The 13,544-nt window shown below is 40.8% G+C and overlaps 1 protein-coding gene across 3 annotated transcripts in view; it reads left to right on the top strand.

Annotated features, from left to right (window-relative positions):
• KIF7 (kinesin family member 7) overlaps positions 1 to 13,544 on the top strand; it is a 43,464-nt gene that overhangs the window by 24,235 nt on the left and 5,685 nt on the right. Inside the window, exons 8-14 of one of the 3 annotated variants that reach the window (XM_063448900.1) lie at positions 473 to 567; positions 714 to 838; positions 1,818 to 1,973; positions 9,469 to 9,671; positions 10,806 to 11,003; positions 11,456 to 11,581; positions 11,757 to 11,933. In XM_063448900.1, the coding sequence (XP_063304970.1) occupies positions 473 to 567; positions 714 to 838; positions 1,818 to 1,973; positions 9,469 to 9,671; positions 10,806 to 11,003; positions 11,456 to 11,581; positions 11,757 to 11,933 (1,080 nt within the window). Of the gene's footprint in view, positions 1 to 361; positions 568 to 713; positions 839 to 1,817; positions 1,974 to 9,468; positions 9,672 to 10,805; positions 11,004 to 11,455; positions 11,582 to 11,756; positions 11,934 to 13,544 lie in introns of all 3 variants that reach the window. The other 2 variants (XM_063448899.1, XM_063448898.1) reach the window with 2 other exon arrangements.

The following is a 13,544-nucleotide window of genomic DNA, read 5'->3' as shown; positions in this document are numbered from 1 at the left end:
CTCATGAAAAATGGGGGGGAAAACAAAAGTGTTGAGTTTATAATTTTGTTCAGTGTATATAACATATATATTTTTAAAAAATGTGGCAAACTCATCCATACACATAATGGTTGTGTGGCTTGCATAACACCACAGACATAATTCACACATACAATCCATACAGACCTTGCACATACGCAACACACAGCCAATATATACACACACAACCATACATGCAGAATTCTCCAACATATATAAACGTTGCTTTAAAGTATTACATTGGCACAGCACTGCAAAAAGGTTGCCTACCCCTGGTCTAAAGTATTGATTGTTACTTTAAAGTTTCCCAGTTTAATATTTAACATTAATTTTTTCAAAGCAGTTTTCCAGCAGTATTAGCCCTTTATCGAAAGAGTTTACTGAGAGCTTTCACTTTGGTACCCAGAATCTGTTCTCCAGCTTGGCAGAGGCTGATACTGTCCTTTCCCGACAGTTTAGTGAAGATTCTGTGGAGGATTCTGATGAAGAACAGAGATGGGGTAATGAGCATTGTGAAAAGGAAATGGAGAAGCCCCTCAATTTCCAAATGTAAGTAAAAAGAAGCATTGCAATATCAATTTTATAAAAGACTCACACTTTGATTGTTTGGACTAAATGCGGTACTTTGAAATTGAAGTACATTTTTGAAGCAATTTGGCAATAAAGCAAAACATTTTTTTTTTAATTAAATTTAGACTTAAAATAAAGACCAAGGCGGAAATCAACCCTGTATCTGATAGAATTCTTAAAAACTGTACTGGGTTGGCACAGGACAGTGAGGTTGAAGAGGTGCCACTGGAAGACGGGGACATGAATGAATGTAAGTGGACATTTACATGCATGAGATGTTACATTCAGAATTTTTCAAGGAACATTTTTCTGCTTACCTGAAGCTGTCTCTTGCGACCACCACCATCATCTTCCTGAGACCTCTTTCAGCTCCTGACACTTAATTTGTCACTAGCCACGTCACTACTTTAATCTCTTGCACATAAAACATAGAGTGGGAGTCTCCATAGAATACATCTTGTGATGAGCAAGACCACGCCTGATTCCCACAGTGCTGCCGGGATTTGTCAATCTCACACTTGCCCATAAGACAAAGTCGTCCAATCAGTAGGAGTATTTTATCATGTCTTTATTATATACTTATATAAAATGGTATGTTATTTTAAAGAATTATTAAGTAATGAGAAGGAAAAATTAACCAGGGGAAAAAAACATGTATTTAGCAATGAGTTTAAAATTCTACTATTTTTGGGCAGCGGCAGTTTAATATTCTATTCATATTCAGTGTATAAATAAAACAAAATAAAAAAAGTCTAGATGCATATTATCCTAAGCCCATGTTTTTAGAGCTAATGCAGTGCTGATTAAAGAGTAAGTACTCCTGCCAATGCCATTTCAGATCTAGTAGGTAAGTCCTAAACTAGCAATTCAACATTTCAGTGTAACGGCAGAATCACTAGCGAGACAGAAGTAAGTATTCTCATGAATCCCTACACAAATAAAGACTAAACAGGGAACATAAAGGAGAGACAGCAACACTGTAAGACAGGCTGTGTAATATGATCGCAGATTAGAACACATTTGAACTCGAACTACTCTAGGGCAACAGCAGTGACTTTAGTATTCATCCCTAATATATAAACAAAACCACCTGCCACCAAGTATGACATATCGGTGAAGCAGACCCATTTGCTTGAGACAGAGTTACGTAAATTTAAATGTAATCATTTTTATTAAGCATCTGGTGTATTGTTTCTCTAATCTCTCTAATACCTAATGGATGCTTGCAGCACCCTACAGGAGGAGAGCACATGATTTGGTACAAGAAGGCTGTTCCCTTGGAAAGGACTCTAAGTGGACACTGCGCCAAGCACAGCAAAAGATTCGAGAATTGGCCATCAACATCCGCATGAAGGAGGAACTCATTAAGGAGCTTGTTAAAACTGGTGAGCCTACAGTATTGTCCTACTAAGGGTACCATTTGATATAGACCATAGCAACACATCACAAATAGTTTACATTGTTTCTGTGCAACTAAAGCATTTATTACAGCAAAGTGAAACAAATACAGTTAGTGAGTCCTGCAGAATGCTTCTGTGCCAGAAAAACGTGATTGATCTGCCAGTTAACATCCTCATGTAGGAGTAGTGAGAGCAATCCGTGATACAGATGACTAATTGCTCTCTATCTTAGCATGAGCGTCTTTCGGGCTTGTTGTCATTCCCTTCTTCAAGACGTAAGCAATCCTGACATTTATGACAGATCAATTTAATTGAGTAAACATAGATCCACACGTGGTATGGCAATGACTTTGTAAAAGATGCACAAGTTTCTCTGGATGGTTTTAACGTTGGCTGAAAAACCCTGCTTTGCTAGAAATTGGTAAGCTGGAAACTCTGCTCACTTGGAAACTCCAAATTCGCAGTCGAATCTCTGACCACAATGTACAATAATAAACCGTTTGCAATCAGACTGGTGCACATGTGGTTTGGGATTGCATGTTTATTTTTCATGCATAGTGTAAGGACTGAGCAATAGGTCAGCAATAGGTTAAAATCACAGTTACAGACTTGTTTCTGAAAAGTTCTTATAGCGAGAGGGATCTCTGGTGATAGAGGATATGTGTGAAGGCACAGTAGCTGAAGTCTGCAGCCTTGATGCAATAAAGTTGAAGCAACATAATTTTGGGGTGTCCAGTTTCAAATGGTTTGTATAATGATATTATGGGGAGTTGACTGGCTATAAACCAGTCTATGAATACCAGTCTTTGAATTAATTTAATTTTGGACTGGGTAGAGCTATCTAGTAAGTTGATATAAGGGCCAACTTCAAATGCATTTCTTGATAGAAAGCCCATGGGAGTAGTTTAAGCAGCTTTAATGCTTTTTCCATGAGCGTCTCATGGATTAATGTTGGAAATATGTTATCCACCGTGAAAAGCCGATTGTGTGACTGTGTGGTCCAAGCTAGGTCTAATTTTTGAAATAAAATGAATTTATGCCGTAAGATAAAGTAGTGGGTAATCTACAGAATGGTCCCAGTCTTCCAAGCTGAAGTGTGGCAGGATAGTGCCTGTCAAACTACATGTTTGTAGGTATGCAAAGAAAGAAAGGGAACATCAAGGTCAGGAATTTTGTGTTTAATTTGCTAAAATGTGAGAACTGGTTTATTGCTTTGATCCGGGAAATCATGTATACTGGTTTGACCTGCGGTTGTCCAAGAACAGTATGGATATTGGGCTTCCCCATTCTGAAAGGTTACATAATAAGGGAATAAATCTGGTTTATTGCCACTGGAGTCCTAGGAGCTGTCTCAGCAATTTTCACTTTTTAATAATAGATGCTGCTAAATGATTTTCGCGCACCTCCTCTGGGAGGGAGGCGTATGGGGTGTGTAGCAACTGAGAGAGCGCCACACCGAGACAAAGTTGTGCTTCTATTTGTACTGCTGTAAATTGTCCCAATTTGTACTTTTTTATTTATTTTTATGCAGTGCAAAGCGTGTCGATTGTGTGCTGCTAAAGTGTAAAGTTTTACACTTGGAATATTTAAACCCAGGTTACACATGGTTTGAGATAATTTAAGCATTGCGATTCTTGGACGTTTACTTTTTCCATCTGTAAGTAATGTAAGAACTTTAGAGAGTGGTTCTTCCGAAAAGAGACAAAGGGAGTTGTGCCTATCAGATAATACGTTAATTAAAAATTTGCATGTTAATTAAAAAGTCGCATGTAAGAACAGCTCCCACGATTTTCAGACCTTTTGGCTCACAAATGCTGCAAAACCCCCCCCATATGACACTGAAAAGCAACAGTTTAATGCATGGTGGGGTGCTGGTTCCGAAGTTCGGCCCGAAACTTGTCTCACGGTCCCTTGCGTGGAAATCATAACACTCTATGATTGGGGCCTATGCAGGTGGTGTGTGGGGTGGACGGCCGCTGCCCTGCTATCCTGCCTGCAACAAGCTAGACCCTTAGAACTTTGGAGGCACCGGCCCTGTTCCCCCCCCTTTGGACCGGTGGGGGTCATCGTGGTCCACCCTGGTACCCTGCTGTCGGCCAGGACGGTTGGTGGACTCGCCTGCATCGCAAGATGGCTGCTGAGCCTGCCACACAACACAGGCAGGCGCTGGAGATGGCAGTCGATGTCTTCTGCACACAACTGGGCGATCCTACCCGAGAGAAACATACCAATCAAATGGCCCAGATCAGAACGCAACTATGGACGTTGCAGCTCCCATCTCCAGCGAGCCGCTGGCTGAAGTAATCCTCACAACTGGGTTATACCTCTTCCTCTGCTGACCTCAGCCAACTTATTACCAGTGGAGACTCTGCTCCGGCATGAAATGGGCTGATAACCCTCCACCGCAGCATCAAGCGACGACCTACACCCGGAGTGGACTTGTGCCTGACACCCAGGGATGTATTTACCACAAGGCAAACAAGGCATTTGCCTAGGGCGGCACTTTCAGGGGGGGCGCCAAATGCCACCCCAAGCTCCCAGACAAATGCCTTGTTTGCCTCGTGTTCTGAGGCTTTCCACCTTATTGTGAGTGAATGTAGCTGCCAGTGTGTGTCTGTGAGTGAGGGAAAGTGTGCGTCTTTCAGTGAGAATGGGTGTACCTGTGAGTGTGTGTCAGTGTGTGTATGTCATTTTATGTGTATCTGAGAGTGTGTGCCTGTCAGTGAGTGGGTGTGTTAGTGTGTGTCTGTCAGTGAAAGTGTGTGTAGGTTAAACAGTGTGTGCCAATGACTGTATATCAGTGCATGTATCAATGAGGGCATGTGTCTGTCAGTCAAAAAAGTGGCCTTGACACGAATTAGGTGGGGGGCAAATTTAGATTTTGGGGGTGCCTGAATTTAGTTGTGCCTAGGGCAGCACAAATCCAAAATACACCACTGCTGACACCCTCTGCCTCAAGCTAGCGGTACAAAAATTGCTCACACTGAGGGGACAGATCCGAGGCTGCATCTTGGGACTGTGGTGGGGGTGAGATCCATACCTGACACCTGGGAGTGTATCCTAACAGATCTTTAATGTGGCCCATATTTTCCCTCCAGATATTACCCTGTCTCGGGCTGACTGTGGGGTTCAGAGGTCTATCCTTCATATGGCATGCTGTTAACAGTCTTTTCTTTAAGTTTTTGTTTTTCTTTCTATGCCATATTGTTCAACATGTTTTATTTGCCTGTTTTATCCTATTATGACCTACAACTAACCATGTCTAACAGCTCTCTATAAGTAATGCTCAGATCTTAGACATGACTTTCTAGCATACTTTAATATAAAAAAAAATGTGCAGTCTATCTGAATGTCACTGTTCCAAAAGCCTGTTTTATCTATATACGTGAACGCTGTTGTGGCTTACCAAGCTTTCTGTTATCAATAGCACACCATAAATAAAGAATTAAAAAAAAAAAAAAAAATAGAAAAATCTAAGTCAGCTATGCTTCAGTTCAGCTACTCTGGCTTTAAATATGAAATTAACTTTGAAATCTCACCTTAGTGAGTAACCCTGGTTAGGTTTCTAGTGTCCATTTAGTTCATATTGTGCTGCTTGCACCATTCTTGCCACACTCTCACATAAAGAAAGCTTATTTCCTTTCTCCATGGATTGCACATGCCTTGTCTGCAGTTTTCCCGATACCAATACACAGCACGGTTCACTAAACCGTGAACTGGGCTGTGTATAACATGGCAGCAGTGACGGTATGAGTGCTATCAGTTTGTCGAGAAGTTCCAATCATTCTTTACTCATAAACACCTACTGGACAGAGTATTTTGGGATAAGGTCAGTCCCCACAGACCAGAATGATGTTCTGCTAACTGGAGCATCTCAAACTGGTGTGGGAGAGATTTTCCTACAGACAGTCACTAAGCAGTGTACAGACGGACTTTAAAAAGTATTTGTTTTTTATTTATTTACTTTTGCCAATATTTTAAAGCATTATCCATTTAATGCTTTAAAAAAATGATATGCTAAAATTTTAGGCAAACAAGCCCTTTAATTACAAAAGCAATGATACATCGAAAGAGAACAACACAGCAAGAGGGAGTTCTATGGATTCGGTATTTGTGTGCAATTCTATCAGTGACTACTTTGAATACTTTTTATACATGCATAACCTTTATGTGCCCACTTTACTTTCTCCGTTTACACTATAGGTCACCCATGTCATCTTGCCTCCCTTGTTTCCTTCCCAGTTCAGCTATGTCCAGTTATTCATTGTTATTGTGATCAGTCATTTTTTACCCTCTCCTCTCCTAGTTCAGCCATGTGTCAGTCTCCCTCTCTGTGTGCTCCCATGAATCATTTTGTTTGTGAGTCATGTGTTTTGTCTTTTCCTTTTTGCTCTACATGCAGTTTTTAAAATTAATAAAGCTACTTTTTTTAAATTAGGAATTGTGTGATATTGAAGGGACTAACAAATGGACAAATTTAATCAGATTCTTGATTTTCTTTACTTAAAGGGACACTATAATCACAAGAACAACAACCGCTTATTGAATTTGTTCTGGTGAGTAGAATCATTCCCTTCAGGCCTTTTGCTATAAACCATGTATTTTCACAGAAAATGCAGTGTTTACATTACAGTCTAGGAACACCTCCACTGGCCAATCATCAGATACTACTAGAGGCGCTTCCTGGGGCAGTGCTGCACAGTTTTTCAATGCATCCCTGGGATGAAATGCTGATTGGCCAGGGCTGTATTTGGCTTGTGCTGGCTCTGCCCCTGATCTGCCTCATTGATAGGCTCAACCAATGCAATGCTTTCCTGTAGGAAAGCATTGATTTTGGCTCAGACCACAACTTCTAATGACGTCAGCCAAGTACATAGATCAGGGGCAGAGACAGCAGACTGGAATAAAGGTAAGATTTTACTATATTTAATGGGGTAAGGGGAGGGGCACAGGGGATTTTGATGGTAATTTTAACACAATAAGGTCAGTAATACATGTTTGTGTTCCTGACCCTATAGGGTTCCTTTAACTGTACTATGGTACTCTCCAACCACATTAACCACTGTAGTGGTAACCTGATTTATCGTACCAGGAGCTTTCTGGGACACTCCAGGAATAATTTGTCAAACTGTTTTAGAACAATTTTTGTTTTTGTAAATATGTTTTTATTATTTGCGAAGATTGTTTAAGTATAACATTGAGACTCGCAGGTCTCCACAATTATAGTGTGTATACGATTCGACAGTATGCATCGTGTACAGACAGAAGGGATATCTGAATATTTGCAGGTAAAGTGGTTCGCAGGCCCAGGTATATTTCGGACTCGCAGGTCCTCATTGGCGTTGCTGGGCAAGCATTACCATGCGGATGTGATGGAGTTTACTGGGTCATATTTCGTTACTAGTATTGTATTTAATAAAATATTCACTCGTTTATCTATGCATTGCGCTTCGGGTCGAAGTCTCTACCTGATCTATTAATGCAAGAAATAGTTTCCGTGTGTCGACAAGCTGATTGTATGGGAGATGCCCTAGTCTCTTTCTTGCTTATTTGCTTGGCTATAGGTGTCATCGCTAATCCTCATGACAGAGCCTGCGGTTCGCGTGGATCCTTTGTCGTGCCCTTCATGTTGCTGTTGCTGGTGTTGTCGATTCTCGTGTGTAGGTTTCTATACTGCGTTATAGGTGTGTGCATCATTAATATCTTGAGTAGAGTATGGTGTAGGTCTAATTAATGTTCAATCGTATGCTTTGTATGTGTTTTTCCCCTCCAGCTACTCTCCTGGTGACGGTATATGCAGCAAGGCATATCTCGTGTTCTCTATGGATCGGATAGCCTCCCACGTCACCTTTGAACTGGGTGCTTATTCTTTTTCGGAGGTTAGCATGTCATATGTCTGGTGGTGTGTCTCTCCGTCCCCACCCCCATTCCACTGGGCCCCCAGGATCTGTTAGTCTAATGGATGTGAGGATAGGAGGGATGTGAACAGGGTTTAGGTATAATGAGAGGGTGCAGAGAGTGATCTGTATTAAAGGGAAATTCCAGTGCCAGGAAAGCAATCCGTTTTCCTGGCACTGGAGGGTCCCTCTTCCTCCCACCCAGCAATCCCCACTTTTTTTACCCCTTCAGTCACTTACCTGAGGCAGTGGCGATGTCCCTCATCGCTGCCTCCTCCTCCGCGCCGCTCCTCCCTGTGATTCCATCGGCCGGTGGGCGAGACTGATCCCGCCCACCGGCTGAGGAGACCTAATGCGCATGCGCATTAGCGCTCCCCATAGGAAAGCATTGAAAAAGATTTTCAATGCTTTCCTATGGGGGAAATGAGCGACGTTGGAGGTCCTCACACAGCGTGACGACGTCCAGCGACGCTCTAGCAAGGAAAATCCTTGCTATAAATCAGGAAGTGACCTCTCGTGGCTGTGTAGTAGACAGCCACTACAGGTGGAGTTAACCCTGCAAGGTAATTATTGCAGAGCAGAAGTGGTCTGGGTGCCTGGAGTGTCCCTTTAAGCGGGGTTCGTGTTTGCTGTTGCCCCGTTAGTGGCTTCGAGAGTGCCCTCGTCTTGCCTGTAACAGGTTATATATAGGAACCATACATCTCTGTATGTTCCGCGTCCTGTCAGGGAGGCATGTATTTCTTCTGCTCCCTGGATGTCTTCAACTCTGTGGATCCATTCTTTTTTAGTTGGTGTTTCACTTTTTTTCCAGTGTTGTTTTAGAACAATTTGACAACTTACATGGGTCCAGCATTCAGTCTTCTCCTGCAGGAGAAGTTGGATGTCTTCATTGGGCTAAACAGGTTCGATACAGCACTTATCTAGCACTCTCAGACAATTAACACGGCCCTGCTTAGCTCAGTGGTGCTAACTGGATTCCAAAGAGGATATGGAAGCAGGACTATGGCCACAAGAGCCAGGCAAGTTCTCAAACACTTTCAAAAGAATTTGCCTGGGCAGTTCTTGGACCATACCTATGACAACAGTTTGTGTTGGTTATGATGCTTGGCATTAACTTTATAAGGCTCTTAAATATTTTATCCTTATGGATAAATGCTTTTGATGCATTGGTTGTCAATCCTGATACAGTGGGACAAATCGTCAGCAGGAACAGGCGCTTCACACTTGTTGCCAGCAATAAATTGTGTACTGTGGCACTACTACTCCTCAACTATTTTGATACTGGGGAAGATTCTGGTAAATTGTGATTAATGTACTCTTTCAAATTTTTAGTGAAGAATGACCAAGTGAATGTACTACTTGCTAAAACAGTAGATTTGGCATTCCACACCTCATTCTTGAATGGCTTACAAAGATTAAACAAATGCATTCTATGCCATAATGTGGATGCGATATGTATAAACTGATGAAAATGTGTGATTGTTTTGGTATCGAGTTTGATCTTAAAAAGTGAAAATCTTCGACAGGTGTACATATGTGGTTAGGCATGGTTTACAGATGTGGCTCGCTATGTTTTGTTACAGGAAGGGAGGCTCAAACCATGAATAAACAATACTGCCTGAAAATCTCTGAGCTGGAGAACGAAGTTGAACAAGTGAGAGTGGAAGTCAATGAAAGCCAAAAGCAGCTGCAGGAGCTGGAGGGGAAGGAGTCCCGTGATCCTGTAGAAAAGTGCAAGCTTCAGGAATACCGCAAGAAGATAGCAGCTGCAGAGAGCAAAGTGCAGGTCCGAGGGTTTCTCTTTTATATAGTAATGTTACCAGAAAAGCAATGCATTTATTTATGTATCTATGTCTTTATTCTTCTATTCTTTAATGGAGAAGATGCATTTGTAGTCTGTTAAATTATTTGTCTGAGGAATAGTTACCATATTCTATGTGTTTAGTGATATCTAGTTAGCAGAAATGCCCAGCTATAACACTAAAATACCATACCTCCCAATGTTGGAGGTATGGGAACTCAGATAGGAGTGAATTGGTCAAAAGGAAAGGCAATGATGGACAAATTCGGAATGCCAGACAATGAACATGGGATATTGAGACAGAACCCTGAATTTGGGATTGTTCCACCACCCTAACACATTGCATGCCTCCCAGAACAGTTGGGGGGCATGCAATGCTTTAAGATAATTATTGACAATCTCTGTTTCAGGCTTCTGCTTAAAGGGACACTCACACAGCATGCCCTTTTATCTTCCTTACATAGTTTATGTTGCCTATACTACTGTTCTACTGTCTCGCTAAAACTGAGTGAACTATATCGCAAGCCCACCTACTACACCGTGGCAATAGAAATAGGATCTACACAATTTAAGAACGTTTCAAGGGCACTGTCTCTTCATCCATGTCATATTTAGAGCCTTAATTTACTTCTCTGTATTAGACCTAAGTGACTATCTCTGAACCCCATTGAGTGCAATTTAAGCTAAATACTCAATGGCTTAATATGGCACTAGCCTACTGTGCATTGAAGAACAGCATAAATTTAGGTGTCAGTATATATATATTTATTTATTCATTTATTTATTTAGTTTTATCCCAGTATGTATGGCATCTCGCATAGTTTGGGTGTGGTAAACTAAAAAAAATTCAATGTGAGATCAAAGGATGTGTTTTAGAAGACCACTGGTTGTGTTATTAATTTTCTTTCATGCAATATTCTGCTATATATGTTAAATGGCTTAAACAACTAAACTGAAAGGAAGCTGCATTGTGTAGGCTGGTTTACTGCTTCGTTGGTTACTTGATTACTTTCCGTTGTAGAAATAATTGAGATGAAACCAAATACACAGGTATTTACTTTTCCACATTTCTTTACGTTTGAAGCAGCTTCCTAAATATATCTCTTTTTATCGCTGTAGGTGCTAAAAGAAAAGAAGCAGGCCACAGAGAAGTTAGCTGCACTCTCTTCACAGAACGAGAGGCGAGTCCAAGATCTTGAGAAGAACATAATACAAATGAAGCAACAACAGGGTCATCTGCAAAAGAAACTGAAAGAGGAGACTGAGCAGAATCGCCGCTTAGAGACTGAAATGCAGAAGCGGAAGCACAGGGTCAAAGTGAGTCTGAGACTTTCTTTTACCTGTGCATGCTTAAACTAAGATCATTTCAATAGAAATAGTCCCGTTATATCTGTTATATCTGTCCTTGGTTTCTTTGTCCTGCTTTGTTGTTTTTACTATTTGTAAAAGATAAATTGTTGCAGCTCATGTTGTCTCCTGTGTTCTTTGTTTTCCAAAAACTTTCAGTCATAAAAAAACAGGGCTTCTGCATATGTGCCATGGAACCGTTGTATTTTATTATAACTTGCTGTGAGCTGATACTTAGGCTTTTGAGAAAATATTTAAAGAACAAGGGTGCAGAGACCCTTCCTGGATTTGTAAATGACACCCTAAAGGATGTTACTTATTTTGCCCATGAGTAACTGTGGTGCATCGTATTAACTGGAAAGATAATCGTTTTTTTGTCTTCTGCAGTGTATTTAAACACTAATACAAGTTCTTGTTTTTAGGAACTCGAGCTTAAACATGAACAGCAACAAAAGATTTTGAGGATCAAAACAGAGGAGATTGCTGCTTTCCAGAGGAAGAGGCGAAGTGGCAGTAATGGTTCAGTTATAAGCATGGAGCAGCAGCAAGTATGTTGGATGGGTTCTAAGGTTCCTAGTAAATAAGAGGAGGAACAACTAACGAAGTGTTAGTAAACAGGAAAAGCCGATATTTGTTAATTGGCGAAAGATTTGAGTGTGCAAACCTAAGTCATTACCCAGCAAAAATAATGATTTTGATCCTTGTGTTTTATTCCTATGTTAGAAAATTGAAGACCAGAAGAAGTGGCTGGATAGCGAGATTGATAAAGTGCTGGAGCAACGCCGTGCTTTAGATGAGTTAGAAGAAGAACTTAAGAAAAGAGAGGGCATATTGATTAAGAAGGAGGCGCTTCTTCAGGAGAAGAATGACTTGGAGTTCAAAAGGCTTCGATCCAGCCAGGTGAGCCATGTTTGAAATCAAAAACACTTCAATCATACTTTTTAGTAAGATGTTTTTCAATATGTTTATCTTTGTAGTTCATGTTTTAAGGACAATTGATTTTAACTGTTTTTTTGACTCTTGGAGGTTTTGTTAAAGTAGCTCTGCCATTCATTAAATGTGTTGTGAATGTGATGTGAAGAATGTGTCTTTGACCTAATTGTCCATTTGATGAATACTTCGCAATTTAGATTCCTGATAACATAGGTTAAAAGTCACTGCTCTAAACCATATTCACACCATTTCATAATAGTAGTTTGTGTTTGTTAAAGGAACACTTCAAACACCTAAAACAAGCCTGTTAAACTCAAAGGGCCAAATAAACAAGCTTTAAGTTTATGTGGGCCGCAAAAAAACAAAAACTTTAGTTTTCATAGAAACTTAGGTGTTTTTTTTAAAAAATTCTTTATTTTTCAAGTTTAGGTGGGGTATAGGGTACAGAATAAAGGTAGGGGTAGGGTAGGGTAGTATTCAAATCTAATACATTACAGTTTCATTGAGTTTCAGTCACTAAATCGTTGTGGTTGTCAGCGAGACCGCACGTTAGTATTCTGGGTTGAGTGGTATGTTTTTCCTTCATATACGTCTCGGGTAGTGGAAGTCTCTTGGTCATGGGTCTTGTCATCCTTGTAAGTGTGTACGTGCTTGGTTCCTGTAGTATTGTGATCGTCAGGTTTGTGTTCCCTTCGGTTCTGCGTAGACCTGGGGTTTGGTTTGGTGTGTTTGTTTTGTGAATTGGTGTGGTCGGTGGGGGAGCGTTGATGGTCTCAATCTATGGTTGGTTACCATTTTTGAATTGTTGTTGTGGGTCATTTCCCGTGTGGTGGAGGTCGATTCTTCTTTTTATACTCGCGGTTGTTTTCTCATGTGTATCTCTGGTGTTAGTGGTCATGTTGTACAAGGTATGGTATTTTATCTATTTGTTGGATGTTTTCTCTATTCTCTTGGTTGTGCTTTCACTTGTGTGATTGGTTTTGGGGAGGGGATCTGTAGAGGGTTAGGGGAATTGGGGACAGGTGAGTGTTGCCCCAGTGTGTTATGGGTAAAGGATATTTTTTTGGGGGGGGGAAGGGAGGGGACAAATCGCGTCACGTCCCCGGGTCCTCCATTCATAGTGCTGGTATGGTAGTGTTGTGTTGTATCGTGTAGTAGGGCTGACAATTGATCAATTTCCATAGTTTCTTGTGTTTTGGTGATCATCCTGGTTAGTTGAGGTGTATTCTGCTATTGTACGTCTGGTGGCCAGCGCTAGTCTAGCCACCAGAGAAACTTAGGTTTATTTAGAAAAGCACAGTATAAAAAAATGTTGCCTAACTGACACTGGACGTCCTCACGCTCGTAGGGCTTCAAAGTAAACAAAAGAGCAAATTTATTTTAAGGAGACGTGTATTTGCATATAACCAATGTTTCAGTCCAACTACTTAGACATATTAAGAAAGGTTTGGTAATGGGACTGAAATGGTGAATGTATGCTGTTGCACAGCTGTAAAAAACAAATTACGTTATCTTGTTGATTTTGAAGTATTATGAGTGTGTTCTTCACTTTGGCTGCGATCATCAAACTTGATAATC

The sequence above is a fragment of the Pelobates fuscus genome, chromosome 3 (assembly GCF_036172605.1).
Source record: "Pelobates fuscus isolate aPelFus1 chromosome 3, aPelFus1.pri, whole genome shotgun sequence".
NCBI lineage: Eukaryota > Metazoa > Chordata > Amphibia > Anura > Pelobatidae > Pelobates > Pelobates fuscus.
This window is presented reverse-complemented; position numbering and strand designations above follow the sequence as displayed.